Source organism: Microchirus variegatus (assembly GCF_963457635.1).
Source record: "Microchirus variegatus genome assembly, chromosome: 1".
In the NCBI taxonomy this organism is placed as follows: Eukaryota; Metazoa; Chordata; class Actinopteri; order Pleuronectiformes; family Soleidae; genus Microchirus; species Microchirus variegatus.
The window spans coordinates 28,295,387-28,310,669 of NC_139802.1; the positions used below are offsets into that span (position 1 = coordinate 28,295,387).

The window sequence follows — 15,283 nt, forward strand, 5'->3', positions numbered from 1 at the left end:
TGTTGACCTGGAAGCACTGGTTATGATGTAATGTTGATGTGAAGTTGTATATATGACCTGCGTATTGTGTTTTATTTTGAAGGGGGGGTGGAAGTGTTTTACTTTGATTCTGTGTCGGATTTGTTTAGGCTAATATCGGTCTGATATTATCGGTGGGCTGATATTATCGAACATCCCTAGTTTCCACCCCTTTTTCAGGATATCATCAAATGAGCCATCACTTTAAAACACAATGACAACCAACAGTGATTTTATGCCTAACAGATTATGTGATGATGCATGATCAATAATTAACCAAATTATACAATGTATTTCTCAAAAAAACTGCTTCATTAGTGTGGGCTTCTTTTTCTTTCCTTTTCTTTCTTCACTTTCCTCTGTCTCTTTAGGACCCTGTAGCACCTGCTGATCCCTCGGAGCCTTTGACGTCAGCGCTGTAAACATAGAGATCACCGGTGCGCCGCGGTGCTACAGGCGGAGCGAGCGTCCAGCGCGCAACGCACGCGCCTGCGGTGGCACCAGCAGCGGCAGGGACAACACTCAGCTCTACTCAGCTGAGACTTCCGCTTATCAAGAGGAGGGGACACATCAGCACACGCTACACACTCACACTCACACACATACAAGCAGCAGCGACGTCCTCGCCTGGGGTTCGAACCCTCCAAGACTCGCCATGTCCTCTGCTGTCACCGAGACGGAGGAGTCGGCGCACAGTTCCCCGCTCACTCCGCTCAAACTGGTCGGGCTGGTGTGCGTCTTCCTGGCGCTATGTCTGGACGTGGGAGCCGTGATGAGCCCGGCGTGGGTGACCGCTGACGACCAGTACTACCTGTCGCTGTGGGAGTCCTGCTGGAAACCGACGAGCACCGAGAAGTGGCAGTGCAGCAGCACGCTGGGCTCAGGTAACGAGGATGGAGGGAGGGTAAGGAGGGAGGGAAAGGAGGGGTAGAACCATTCATGGAGCTTCTCCATCCACCCATTCATTCTGTCTTTGCCTCCTTTATGAACAACAGTTCGAGAACAAAGTGTTGTTCTGTTAGTAATGATGCTGATGGGTGGGGGTGATGGAGGGATGGTTTGTCATCCATAGAAAGGAAAAGTATTGTCAAGACCCAGCGCTGTGACTCCCCACTGTCTCCATCCAGCTGTATCAAAGCCTCACTCTGACAGCTGCTGTCAACCTGTGACTCCTCTGGGATCTCCACAGTCATGACAGTGGAGGCGAAGTGGGCGGAGGGGGAGGGGGGGGATGCACTTCAAATGCAATTGCACTCAAAGTAAGTTTAGTTCATTTGATCTCAGCTTTGGACTATATGGGTGGGGGGAGGATCAGAGATGAAACTGTATCTTTGATGCGTTTGGTCAAACCTGCACCACAGACTCCTGCTGTTTTCTCTCCTCCTCCTCCTGAAGCTGCAGGTGTGTTTCAAAGTTGGATGTTTAAAGTGTGGTTCTTTGAGGTGCTGACAGTCGGCGCTGACTGCACTGTGCACAGTGCTCAGTTTGGTGCTCGCTCTTAACGGAAACCAACATTCTAGCCACCTTACGAAATGCTCAAATCCACAATGCTTTAAGATGTTCAGCGCTTTATCTCACTGTTGGACAGCCTTTTCTGACTGGAAATAGAATGTTGTACACTGCTCCCTCTCCTGCACCAAGGTTCATCGAGAAAAATCAGCATTTTAAGCTCACAGGGAAGCAGGAGTTACTGTTCTGCTGTCATTAGACACGTTTCTGTCATTTATATAAATCTGGACAAAGGTTTTAATTTTCCAATTAACGCTGTTTTTTAGTGTGTATCTGCATCATTTACCTTGTTTATGAAGCCCTGAAGGTTCAAAACAAACAGTTCAGCCACTGCTGAGAACACTGTGTTTTATTGTAATCTCGGGCTCAGCGAGATCTTTGAAAAAAACCCGGTCCGGTTACATAAACATCGGTTCTCCGGAACAGCAGATCGTCCTGCTGCGGGCACTAGTCCGGGCACATCCGGTTGCGTACATTGAACCGCAGAAGAAGAATAACGTCCGTTGTGGAGGTGTTTCACGAGTGACAGTGTCTTCTGACTCTGGGTCTGACTCCGAGTCAAAGTCATAAAAGGGACTGCGGTGGGGAGTCGTGAAGAAGCTATTTTTAAACACTGTTAAATCAATGTTTTGATAATGAGTCGCAGTGCATCCACTGATCCAGAGGGGGGAGCTGCGCTTCTGAGAGCGGGTGTGCTGAATATGTCACTCCCGGGTACTGGCCAATCACAAGACAGTTGGGAAGGCTCTACGCTGGCTGGCCAATCACAACACACTCTGTATTCTGGGTGTGAGAGTTGAGTCTGAAATATCGCGGCTGGGCAACAGCGTTAGAAAAGAGGATTTCTATCGGCTCGTTTACAGCAACTAGGAGGTTTTTGACCATAAAAACAAGTTAATGTATGTAAGTAGACCTCCATAACTAACATAAATGTGCAACAGGACCACTCTATGTGAGCTGGTCACACAATAACATATCTGACCTGACTGATGGAGGCAACAGTGGCTCCACGAGTCCTGTGGACTTTGGTGCAAGGGAGTGGTTTTTCCCATTTCTCCCAGAATTGTCATGGACCTGCTTAGAGGAAAAACAATTAAAGTAAATGCCACTCAAGAGTGCATTGCTCTTCATTTTCAGCCTCTTTACCTCATAATGGCGACAATTTACGCGATTAACGCGCTGCTGGATGTTGCCTCTTACCTGCTTCTCATGAATTCATCTTATCATCACTGCAGAAGGTGGGGCGGAGAGGAAGGTGCTTACATTTCAAGTCGTCCTGATTGTTGTCGAATCTTTTAAAATGATACTCTCTTTTCGGTGGTTGTGCAGGGAATGGCCTTGTTGTGTTCAAGAGAGCGCTTACGGATTGAGGGCAGGAGACATTGATCTTGGATATTGGCTTGGTTTCCAGGGAAACGGAGTTCATGAGTGATGCTTACTTTTGAGCGAAGGTGGCTTTTGTAACTACAGAGTGACAACAGACGACATCATGTCACATGGTCTGCATGTGTTTCTTGTATTCGTTACCACTTTAGGACCTTTTCTGGACCAGAAACACTGACCTTGTCAGAACCAGTAGCCCTAGAGACCAAAACCTGGTCTTAAAGAGGCAGAACCACATTTGTGAGGAACTAGGAACTGGTTAAGTTTAGGTCATTTCAATTGGGGTTAGGTTAGCTTGATAACACTTTGAAGTCGGTGCAATTCCTTGAAAGAATAGCTGCACAAGCCTGTGTGTGTGTGTGTGTGTGTGTGTGTGTGTGTGTGTGTGTGTGTGTGTGTGTGTGTGTGTGTGTGTGTGTGTGTGTGTGTGTGTGTGTGTGTGTGTGTGTGTGTGTGTGTGTGTGTGTGTGTGTGTGTGCGTGCACCATTAAGAGGCTACCACACTGAGGAGACCTATTTCTGGACAGTCTCCTCTGAAGCCCAGTTGAATATTTCATGTCACATTCTGATTTCTCTGTTGTTACTGCATGTCTGCACCTTCTCTCCTTAGACACACACACACACACACACAAGCACACACACACACACACACACACACCCTGCCTCTCTTTCTGTCCCTCTATGAGACACTTACATACGCACACACACACTCAGACTCAAGACCAGGACTCCCTAATTAGATGCCTTGGCATGGAGTGTGTGTGTTTGTGCATGTGTGTTTGTGTGTGTGTGTGTGCTGTGTTGTCCCAGTGCACACACACACATTGATGTTAATAAATAAATCACTCCTTGTTTGTGCCAGCTCCCCCTGGCTTGTTCCATAGACAGACCAGAGCAGCAGTTACTGTTCTTTTCGCTCCAGTCCTTTCAAATCATTGTGGTCGATGTGCGGCGAGAAAGCAGTATTAAAAGGAAGAGTTCAGGTTTTTTGAATTGGGGTCAAGCCTGAGACACAGAGGCTCACGTCTGTCAGCAGGGGGCACAAGGAGAACGGGGTTTAGCCGCTTGTAAAGGCTCACCTCATTGAATCTACGTCAGCTTAAATCTACGATATCTTAAAATAATGTTTGCTGCTTTATCTAGCCTTTTTCCCTTATTTGAGAATCCTCCAGTTACAATTTAGAGGCAGAGGGAGATGAATTACAATTACAATTACACGACACAATATGACACTTTTTGAGACATTTTGATTTCTAAATTCAATATTACTCAGATTAAAATGTGTTGTTTCTGTAGCTCAACACATCTTAAAACTGTTGCAGCTTTAGAGTCCCAGCTTATTCAGTGGCAGCTTGAATATTTTTTGTTTTACATTATTTCAGCAGTTTTGAATCACTTCCAGGCAGAGGTGGTAAAATGTCTGTTCCGTTTCATTCCATCTGTGTGAAACTTGCTCCCTTATCGGTCTGAACCTTGTCTACCTCAGGTATTTAGAGACCAGGACCGGTTTATACCTACTCTAATTATATCTCATTTTACTCAATTAAGCCCTTGAGTTACCAATTTTAATGAGTTTCTTAGTTAAACATCTTTGTTTTTCTGTTTTTTTAGCTGTTTAAAGACCTCAGTTGTGAAAAGGAGTCTTTTAATTAATGTATGGTAGAAGGATTTCAGACAGCCGAACAGCTATAGTAGCATAATACAGTGTATAGTTTTCAATATGTATATATAAAAATAAATCCTAACATATACAATATGTTATTTTTGTTTTTAAGTCAATCTTGTAAAGAATATTTTTAATATTTAATATTTTTAGTTGTGTTGTTTCAAATTTTGATTTAAAACAGGGGTCTCAAACTGGCGGCCCCCACAATAGATTACATGTGGCCCCTCCCTTACTATCATGTTATAATGAAAACATGGCCCACGACCTCACTGTCTTTTAAACACAGTGTGTAGCTTGAGGCACAGCTGCCAGCGAGGTGATAGAATATAATATATGTTTGCTAGCATATGTTTTTATAACAGTAATAATAAGACTCTGGTCTTTTTTATCCCATTATTAAATGTATCATATACAACATGCAATAGCATATAAAAATACGTTTGTTAGGGCCCGAACCATGAATGGCAGTGGCCAAAAGGCTCCTGGTACAAATTTTAATTACAGTTGTCCACACTATTATTTATATAATTTAAAATAAATGTCTGTTTTTGATATTAATACATTAATTTTGCATCATAATAGTATTATTAAGTATACGTGCAATATTGTGAACAGGCCCCCTCATGACCACAATAGATGCGCATTGGCCCCCAGGTCATTTGAGTTTGAGACCCCTGATTTAAAATGATATGTTTTCAGCCCTTAAAACAATACATCCTAGTATATGAGAACATGAAAGTGCCTTTAAAAGAAGAAAAAAAATCTTCCATTATCCCGCTCTCTCTCTCTCTCTCTTCTCTCTCTCTCTCTCTCTCTCTCTCTCTCTCTCTCTCTCTCTCTCTCTCTCTCTCTCTCTCTCTCTCTCTCTCTCTCTCTCTCTCTCTCTCTGTCATGCACACACACACACACACACACACCTGGATGCTGGCCCACACTCTTTCCCTTAATTCTCTGTCTCTGTCTCTCTCTGTCTCTGGAATCCTTTTCTCCAGCAAACCCCTTCTCCCTCTCCGTTCATTCATCCCTCTGGTTCTTCCTTCCCTCTTCTCCATCGTGTCTAATAGATGTGTCATTCATCTGACCTTGAGAGTAGATTCCCTGTACTCATTGTATTTGGTTACAAACCTGCAACATTTAAACATGAACTCAGAACAGCAGACACCATTTAATCTTTCTTGCACTTTATGTATTTTTATGAACCAGTGTTTGAAAAATACACATCTTTTAAAGCATATTTAAATGATTTAGATTCAGTGATGATTCAGTGTCAGCATTTGAAGTTGAGGGCTTTTTTCGGTCCACATTTACAGGTCTTTGTTGTCACACATTTGAGGTCATTCACTACTAAAGAGCCACAAGCTCTCCACTCCCTGCCCTTCTCATCTCTCACTATCAGTCGATCGATCCGTCCGATTGCTCTCTCTTTTCTCTCGCCTTTCATCTCTGCTCTTTGCCCAAATCTCCATTGTCTGAGCTCTTTACCCTCGACCTATTTTTGTCATCTCTTTTTTATTTGTCATTCGTTTTCTCTCACTCCCTTTGAAGCCATCATTGTTATATTTCTAATGTTTATCGTTTCCTCTTTGTAATTTTCCCCCCTCTTCCTCAGCCTTCTCCATCTTTTAGTTCCACTTTCTCCAGGGTCAAACCTCTTTACCTCCTTCCTTACTCCCTCTTCCTCCTCCTCTCATCTGACTCCATCTCTCCTCTCAGTGAGCCCCCCAGAGACTCACGTTCTATTTGTAGCGGCTGAACGAGGAATGGGAAATGTGGCATTCAGTTCTGTGGCAGACAGGCAGGGGAATAGCTGGGAACCTGCAGCTGCCTCATGTCTACACACACACACACACACACACACACACACACACACATACACACACACACACAAACACACACACACACACACATATGCTCCGACAGACTCCATCCACCTGTGGTGGATTCAGATCACCTTTCTTCAAAACATACATATTTATACAGTTTTCTTTTTTCCTCCATCAAATCAAAACATACACCTGTCATGCAGTTTAGTTCTGCGTCATGAAATTAATGAAGGACTATATACAGTATAGGGCTGAAGCTATTTATCGAATATTGATCGCTTGCTATATTAATTATTAACTATCTTGATAATCGATCAATTAAAAAAAATGTTCAGCTTCTTAAATATGACATTTCTGGTTTCTTTGCTCCAAATAACAAAGACTTCATTCAAATTGATTAGTTTTGCGGACAAAACAGTTCAGGGGGACATATTATGCAAAATCAACTTTTTAATCATTTAAATCCTTATATTTGGGACTCTGGAGGCCCTGTCAGTCGCCAAAGTGTGAAAAAAAATGACTCACTCATGTTTTTGTGGTCCTCCTCAGTCTAAGTACAGGAGATAAAACAGGCGATATTGACTTCTGTGCTCATTGGGACATCACAATGCGCTAAATTCCTGAAATTGTTGTCTCGTGGAGCTGTCCACACGAGTGGACAGCGAGTCGGTAAAACACACGAGAGTGAGAGAAAACTGGAAATCTGTGAAAAGTTCTATTCTTGGCTCCACAGTGCAGCACAGAGCTCTACACAAACTTCCAGCCTCAGAGGATTTATCTGTCCAGTGGATGATATATATGACAGCAATGAGCCTGCAAATGATCACTTTTACAAATGCTAACTGCTGCTAGCTCCCTGTAGCCTCTGTGGCCGATGTCATTTCCTGTTCTTTAAGTTTCATTTTACTTTTTTTTAAGGTGGACCTTTAAGGTGGACCTAAAGAGATACTACTAAACAGAGTGTTCTGAACAGGGCTGTTTGGGCAGGGTGATTGAACTGCTGTGGTGCTTTATCCTTATGGTATTTTGACCAAAGCATGTCACAGACATGTTCATTAGGACACCAGGGAACTTGTTTAACTTGGAGAAATAGGATATAGTATGTCCCCTTTAAGAATTATATTCACAGCCTGTATGTTACCTAATAATGCTCAATCTCTAAAGTCTAAAGTCCATTTTACCTAACACACAGGAGCACTGCTGCCTCCATCAGACTCAAAACTGTAGTTTCCAGTCAGAAAAGGCTGTTGAACAGGGAGATGAATAAATGAACATATTTGTGAAACATACAGCTGAGAGATTACTGCTACTGACTCCTGATTGGATGAAGTTTTGTGGGAAGTTCCTCCTCAACTTACTGTCTCAGCACTTGATGGGACATTCCCACCTACCTCTGATCATACAGTTCCATATGCTATGTATCTTTTTCACTCTCATTTCTTCCCTCTATCAGTAATCTTTCATTTCCACTGTATCCTCATGCACGTTTTTTAATTTCCTCCCCGATTCTTTCACCATCTACAGTACCTCTGCACTTTACCTTTCATCTCCCTCTGCCTCTAAATCTCTCATCTTTCCTTCCCTCTCTGCTCCGTCATCCATCTTTCATGAGCACTTTCACCACATGAGAGCCGTAAATTTAAGCATTGCCTGTGTTTACACATGCAAAGTGAAATAAAAGAAATAAATTAGCATAAATAGCTCCGCAGTGCGCTGCCGAAGCTGTGCAGTGACATTGCGTCTTGTCGTGACTGTCTCAGATGTGGTTCATCCATGTTTTTTTTTTACCCAGATTTTGATGTTTGTCTTTTAAAAGCAGCTCTGTGTGTAAGAGAACAGATTTATTTTTTTACTCCATGAATTCTGTAATATGTACGGTAGGTGCATAACACAAACGCAAATCACAAAACACAACACACATCAAAAACACAAACGCAAATCAAAAAACACAAACGCTAATCAAAAACACAAAAACATTAACTCAAAACAGAAACACAAATCACACAACGCAAACACAAAAGCAGAAAACACGAAAACATTAACTCACAACGCAAACACAAATCACACAACGCAAACACAAAAGCAGAAAACACAAAAACATTATCTCACTTTAGCTCACTTGGTAGAGCTGCCGTTCCATGTAGAAGTGCACACTACAGATAGCCCCAGTTGGAATCCTGCCCCAAGCAGAAAACACAAACACAAAAGCATTTAACACAACAACATTATCTCACAACGGAAACGCAAATCATAAAACGCAAACAAAACAGCAGACAACACAACGGAAATGCATGTCAAAACGGAAACGGAACTCAAAAAACAACAACGAAAAACATTGTTTCGCGCGATCGACTAGTGTCGTCGCTCATTGCACAGTCCATGTTTGATTTGTGTTGTGTTTTGCACCTCAGGGCCACCGTAAATATGGGACTGTTGTGCAGAAAAGGGGTTTGCAGCAGCTTGTACGAGGCTGCCAATTTGCCAGCGTCACATCTCGTCACAGCGCGGAGGCTGACAGGTGGAATAAAAGGTCAGAGAGATGGTCAATCATTTCTGACGGATGAAATGACAAGGCCAGTGTGTGTACACGTGGGCAGGCATTTTGTGTCCTGCTGCCTCTCAATGCCTGGACACAAAAGGATACACATTTAAAATTTAAATCATTTCATTTTTGATCATTAGTGCATTCTGTTGGTTGAATTAGTGGATTCAGTGGGTTGACTAAACAGGTCGAGACAGGAGGACTGTCCAGGGACATCTGGGGGGCAGGTGGAGTGTGACAGGTTGACAGGTGACTGGGGGAAAATAAGGCAGGAGGTGACAGCAGGTCAGGACAGCACAGATTCTAATAGCGACTGCAAGGAGCGATTGTAACTTATGAGCTGTGTTGCATCATCCACTTTAATATAGAGTGAGACTTTGTATTTTTTTGCAGCAACTATGACAGCTCAACATAATACAGTATTAAAAACGTTATATTTTTGTACATTTTGTACAAATATTGTTTGGCAAAATTGTTTCATACGTGTTATTTAAGTGACGTATCGTAGGCAACAAGCTTTCGATGGCTGGAGGGACCGGTGGTGATTTGACCACAGTTTGAACAGAGCCCTCGGGCCAAATTTGTTAGTTTTTTGCCATTAATATAGCAACAATAGCACCTCTTGCGCCAAAGGCGGCCATGATTAATGACGCGTGTGAAAGTGATGCTTATGTGTAAGTGCAGCACACTTGATTTGGACAATAAACAGTTGCAGCCTCATACCGATAATAAATTAAAGTTGATTAAAGTTGTTTGGGCCAATTCATTAGGGTGTGAGTGTGTGTTAAGGGGTAGGTTTGTTTCGGCTGTCCAAATGAATGGTAGTCAATGCAGTGTCAATGCAGAAGAATAGTGTGTGTGTGTGTGGCCGTCTCAATGTTCTCTATAAACATAGAAATGCAGAGTATTTTTGAGAACGTGCCAGAAAACCTCTTTAGTCGGGCCTCTCTGTCAGCTCAGGTACTAAGTGCCTTCTCTCTTCATTACTTTCACTCAGCGCTGCTCTGACCCCCCCCCCCCACACACACAGTCCCGGACCCCCTCCTCCTGCTCTTCTCCTCCTTTTTGGTATTTCCTTTCATGCTGCCCTCTCTCTGTCCTTGTAACATTATGCCAGTGCCTTTCCACTCCTCTCCTCTGCTCTCTCTCGCCCCACACTCGTCTCCTCTTTTATCGCCCATCACCCCCTCAGAGAGACTCTCGCTGCCACAGAAAACCCCGTCCTCGTTTCACTTTAACTTGTCCCTCCCTTTTTTCCTCAGCTCCCTCGTTCCCTTTGTTTTTCCTCTGCTCTTCACACTTGTCTTTCCTTTTTGTTTTTTTGTACGTCTCCCATCTTTCCCTCCACACATTTGTTCCATCTCCCTCCTGACTTTCATTCTACACCACGTCTCTCTCCATTTACTCCCTCATTCCTTTCTGAGCTTCCCGTCTTCATTCGTCACTGTTTTGTTTCTCACTTCTTTTCATTACATCATCTCTATTTTTGTCAATTTAGTCCTTCCATCTTACCTTCCTTCATCTACCGTATCCTTCTTTCTGTTTATTATTCCTTTTACTCTTTCTTATACCATCTTTCCATTGCCTTCTTTATTTCCTCACTTCCTTTGTCTTCTGTCCTTTCATAACTCCTTCATATTCATATGCATCCTCGAACTTAACACACCTACACCTTTTCCCTTTTAATCCCAAGTTTCCACCTTCTTGTTTCAGCCCCTCTCTTTCATTTCTTTGTTTTCATTATTTTATCCCTTTCTCTGTCTATCAGCCTCTTCCCAGCTTCTCTATCCCCCAAATCCCCATCTCGCCTTTCTTCCATACTCCATTCTTGCCTTTTCTTCACATACTTTTCCCTCCCTCGTTACCTTCCACCCTCTTTCTTTATTTCCTTTGTTTGACCATTCAGCCCTCTCTCCTCTGAGTCCTTCCTGTGTCATTGTTTTTCTCTCCCTCACTTCCTCAATTCCTCCTCTTCTCGCTGATCATACTCGATGGAGGTGAACACAGTCATTTATAAAATGTCAAATAAAATAACACATTTCTTGTGGCTCTGTCTCTTCTCCCAGGTCACCATCAAGATTTTGTGCATTTCATTTTTAGCTCTGGTATGCCTGCTGCATTTATTCATGAATGTTTATATTATTATTTATATATGAGGTCACTTTTCTTTCCATGTCTCTTAACCATTTGTCTTCCTCTCCATCTTCCTTCTCCACTTTCTCTGCCTTTGCTCAGACTGGCAGGTCGCGACGCTTGCCCTGTTGCTAGGGGGTGGAGCCCTGGTGCTGATGTCATTTCTGGTCGCCCTGGTTGCCGTGTGCATCGGCACGAGACGGCGATTTTATGCACCCGTCGCTTTCATGCTCTTTGCTGCAGGTCAGTGCACACACAAGCACAAGCACATGCAGAGACAGTCACACCAGGTCACTCATTCATTATGCACTAAAACACACACGCACACAATAAGATGAGTTAATTAGGCAATTTAGCCAAGGTAAGTGGTAAGTTGCAGGGTAATCACATTGGAAACTGACATGCATTTAAATGATAATCCTTGCCAACTGATTACACACACACACACAAATTCTTATCCACAGTCCCTTTCTCAAACTCATTAGAGAAAATTCTATTTTTATGATTCCAGCTCTGCAGGGTCGCAGCAGGGCTTCATGCCTGTCCCCTTAATTTCCCTGGTCAGCCTCAATTTCCAGTAGCACAATTGTGAAAACATCCTGAATTTGTATCTTCTGCAAAAAAAAAGAAGAAGGAAACCTGGAGAAAGTTAAATATTAATTCAGCTCATGTACATTTTAAAGTGGTGTACTTAAACCAGCCAAAATGAAATGATGCTGCTATATATATGGTTTTCCTTTTGAAAATCACCTTAAATGATACGCTCTAAATGCTCCTCTGTTGTTGTTGCGATGTGAAGCTGTGCATCTATTGCTTCTGCAAATATTTCAAAATAAAAATGAATGGAAACCGGGAACAGAGACGCTAGAGTGCTTTTACTTTGAAATGGATACAGGAACGTGTTGAGGCGGTTATGACAAATGGGACAGATAAAGGCATTAATGAGCTGTTCCAACATTGCTGAGGCAACAGTCAAATTATGAAGTGAGGCGGAAGTGAAGTGAAATTTACAACAACAAACTGCTCCTCTGCTCACGCCCTCCCTTCCCTGAGCGCTACGGTATCCTCAGCCGGTCAAATGTCGTCCTCGTCGTCTTTCTCCGTGTCAGCAGATGAGGTTCTAGTATTTATTCAGACAACGAGAGGGAGGGGGAGAGGGCGCTCACTATAAAAGTGGATTTTGGGTTATATAAACCCATAAATACTACACAGTGTCCCTTTAAGAGGAGCAGTCACTTAATCAGGACGTGAACAGAAGCTCACTCTCCCATGCTGCTCCCCAGAGACCCCAAGTGGGAGAAAGTACATACTGTCTGTTAAGTTTTGTTTTTAAAAAAAATCTTAATGGGTAACAAAAACTGTTCAGTGTAATGTTTGTCTGACCTTTATTGATTTTTGCAATGCTGTGTGTGTTTCCTGTGAGAGGGCTTTTGTCAATCCACAGAATTGAAATATTACTGAGCTGACGTTTGACAGCTCGTGCAAATAGAATCATTTTGCATGCTGTTGTGATTGAGAAGCGTTTCTGCCTTTTGGCCACAGCAAACACACAAAAAAAGACACTGACATTTACTGTTTGAAAGCATGCGTCATGAGTCATGGCGTGGGAGTAACGCTGCTCTTTAATCGGGCTGGGCTTTAATTCAATAACTGTAGTTTGTGCTGTTTAATGTTCTTCAATAACAATAATTTTCAAATATTCAATATGAATCAATGTGTGGTTTATGCATTGTGCATATAATTGAGAGACTTAGCCCATCATTCCTTTGAGTTTGTGAAATACAAAAAGCAGCGAATCAATTAATTTTCATTGTCTTTAATTTAGAAAAACAAGAGTTTCCTGTCTTCATAAATCATTTTATATCAAATTTAATTATCAGCGTGTTAATTTGATTCATCAACATCATGTGTGAATTATTTACTTGAATGATCCACGTCTATGTTTCCATAATAATAATCATATTAAATACTCATGTATAATTTTACAGCTTAGTGAACAAATAAGTGACTTTTGAAGTGAAACATACAAACAACAACAATAGCTGTTTAAATCAGCTTGTTTTCCCCTAAAGGGAAAGAGAAACAATCTCTCCTGACGTTAAGAGAGTGTTTTTGGGGTTGACTATAAAGGCCCTCAGTGAAAGATAGATCACATACACACAACCTCTTTAAGGCTTGTTTTTTCACCCTCTGTGTTTTTGGAAATTATGCAGTCTCTTGTTTATGTTTCCCCAAAATGAATTCCCTTTGAAGAAATAATGATTGACACGTTCCTTTTGTGTTCTGCTGCCATCCATCTCTTCTGCTTTCCTCTCACTCCTGTCCTTTCACCTCCCCTCATCCCTCCATCCCTTACTAAACCTGCGCCTTCACTCCGGTCCTGATCCTTCTGATGGAATTTGACTTATTGTGGTTTTTGTTCTAAATGAGATCCGCAGCGCTAAACGACTTCTCCTCAGGGCATGCGTCTCTTCTCCACCCAGTATCTGCTATTTTTCGAGTAAAGCCAAACACATTTTTACACGACTGACACAGAGAGAAAGAAAAATAAACTTTACATGAGACCACTTTTTTAACCTCTGGTCTGGATTTATTTTAAATTCAGTAATACTTAGTGATGCATATTTTAAAAATAAAATGATTGTCTGTAAAATACGTCATTTTGAAGATTAGAAGATATTACTTTTCCTTTCATAAACTGTCAACCTGTCACCACAGGGATGGGATAATATACCATATAATTGTGCATTGTGATTTAAAAAGAAAAAAAAAGATGACACCACAAGTTGACTGTGGTCAATTTTCATTGTCAATATAATTGTAAATGGGGAAAATGATGAATATATATTTGAAAATGCTCTTTCTTACCAATTCAGTCTCCGTGATTTATTTTTAAATGCCTCAAGGGGGAACCTGCATTCAAGGACATTATCACTAAAATGTGATGTAAAGTGATTTCAGCCATTTTATGCATTCAAAACAGTTTTTTTTATTATTATTGCAGCTGCAATATTTTGAACATTATTATTTTGGGCAAGATAAATGCGACATGTTGTTCATATTGGCTCATGCCTACATATATGCTGCAATAGCGGGTAAACTTTGACACAATGCAACAGATAAATCCCCTCATCTCATCTTTCTGGTCAGTTCTCCACCCCCAAAACATAGGAAGCTGTTTTTTATGACAATCACTGCAATAATATTGTGAATTGCAATTTTATTCAAGATAATTCAGAGGGAATTCACCCAATTCCTGGTTATTAGCTCCAAAAACTATGCCCTTACCTAAGCTACATAGCAAGGCTTATTCTAAGGGACATGAAAACCAAACAGTTTTTATTTTAAAGTGATCATTCACTAAAAACATAGTTGAAGGTGGTCCGTGCCTTTCATTTTTTGCCAATAAACCCTCCTAAATGTTACACACTGGACCTTTAAACTGTTAATTCATTCATTTATTACACTGCCGTGACACTGTAAATTGTCTGACCTTAAAACCTGCTCCTTCCTTATGCATAACTTAAACATAAATATCAGCTGCCGAGTCTAAATCCAGAGCAGTGGCCAGATGGCTGGAAGGTTTGTTCTTTATGCAACTGAAGCAATTCTTGGTGGTTTCTGCGCCTTTGTGCGCTTGTGCGTCTCACTATTTCCGCCATTGTTGTTTTGAAGGAATGACACGTTGCCATCTGTGCGTCTCTTGCAGTTGTCCTCCAGGCCTGCAGCTTGGTCCTCTACCCCATTAAATTCATCGAGAGCATCAACCTGCGAATCTACCATGAATTCAACTGGGGCTATGGCCTGGCCTGGGGAGGAACCATCTTCTCCTTTGGCGGGGGAATCCTCTACTGCCTCAACCCCAAGAGCTATGAGGAGTACTATTAGGTCAGATTCAAGGTGGATGTCCTTCAGTTACATGTTGGGAGAGGTATTCGGGGGTGGGGTGGGGTTGAGGATGTGTGTTTGGGCGGGGGCACCTTTTAAAGGCTCAGTTCCCAAGAACTGTAAGGAAGACTGTACCCTGACTGGATCAGAGCCAGAAACTAAATCAGAATCGGGAGGAAGCTGCCAGTCGAGACGAGCTGGAGAGCTGAGACTGTTGGGTAAACTGACTGGCAGCTCTAAAGTCAGCAGGCCCATCCAGGCCTGGGGTGGATCGTTGGGATGGGTCAGGGTCTTACTTGTTTATTTCCAGGACACATTGGT

At 42.2% G+C, this 15,283-nt stretch overlaps 1 protein-coding gene across 1 annotated transcript; it reads left to right on the plus strand.

The window, feature by feature from the left end:
* Window positions 1-673: 673 nt before the first annotated feature.
* On the plus strand, window positions 674-14,962 carry LOC310928992 (transmembrane protein 47-like; the record flags this gene model as incomplete). Its single annotated transcript, XM_083891674.1, has 3 exons — window positions 674-902; window positions 11,177-11,317; window positions 14,784-14,962. The coding sequence occupies 3 exons, from the start codon at window positions 674-676 to the stop codon at window positions 14,960-14,962; spliced, it is 549 nt and encodes a 182-aa protein (XP_083747800.1).
* Between the last annotated feature and the right edge of the window lie 321 nt (window positions 14,963-15,283).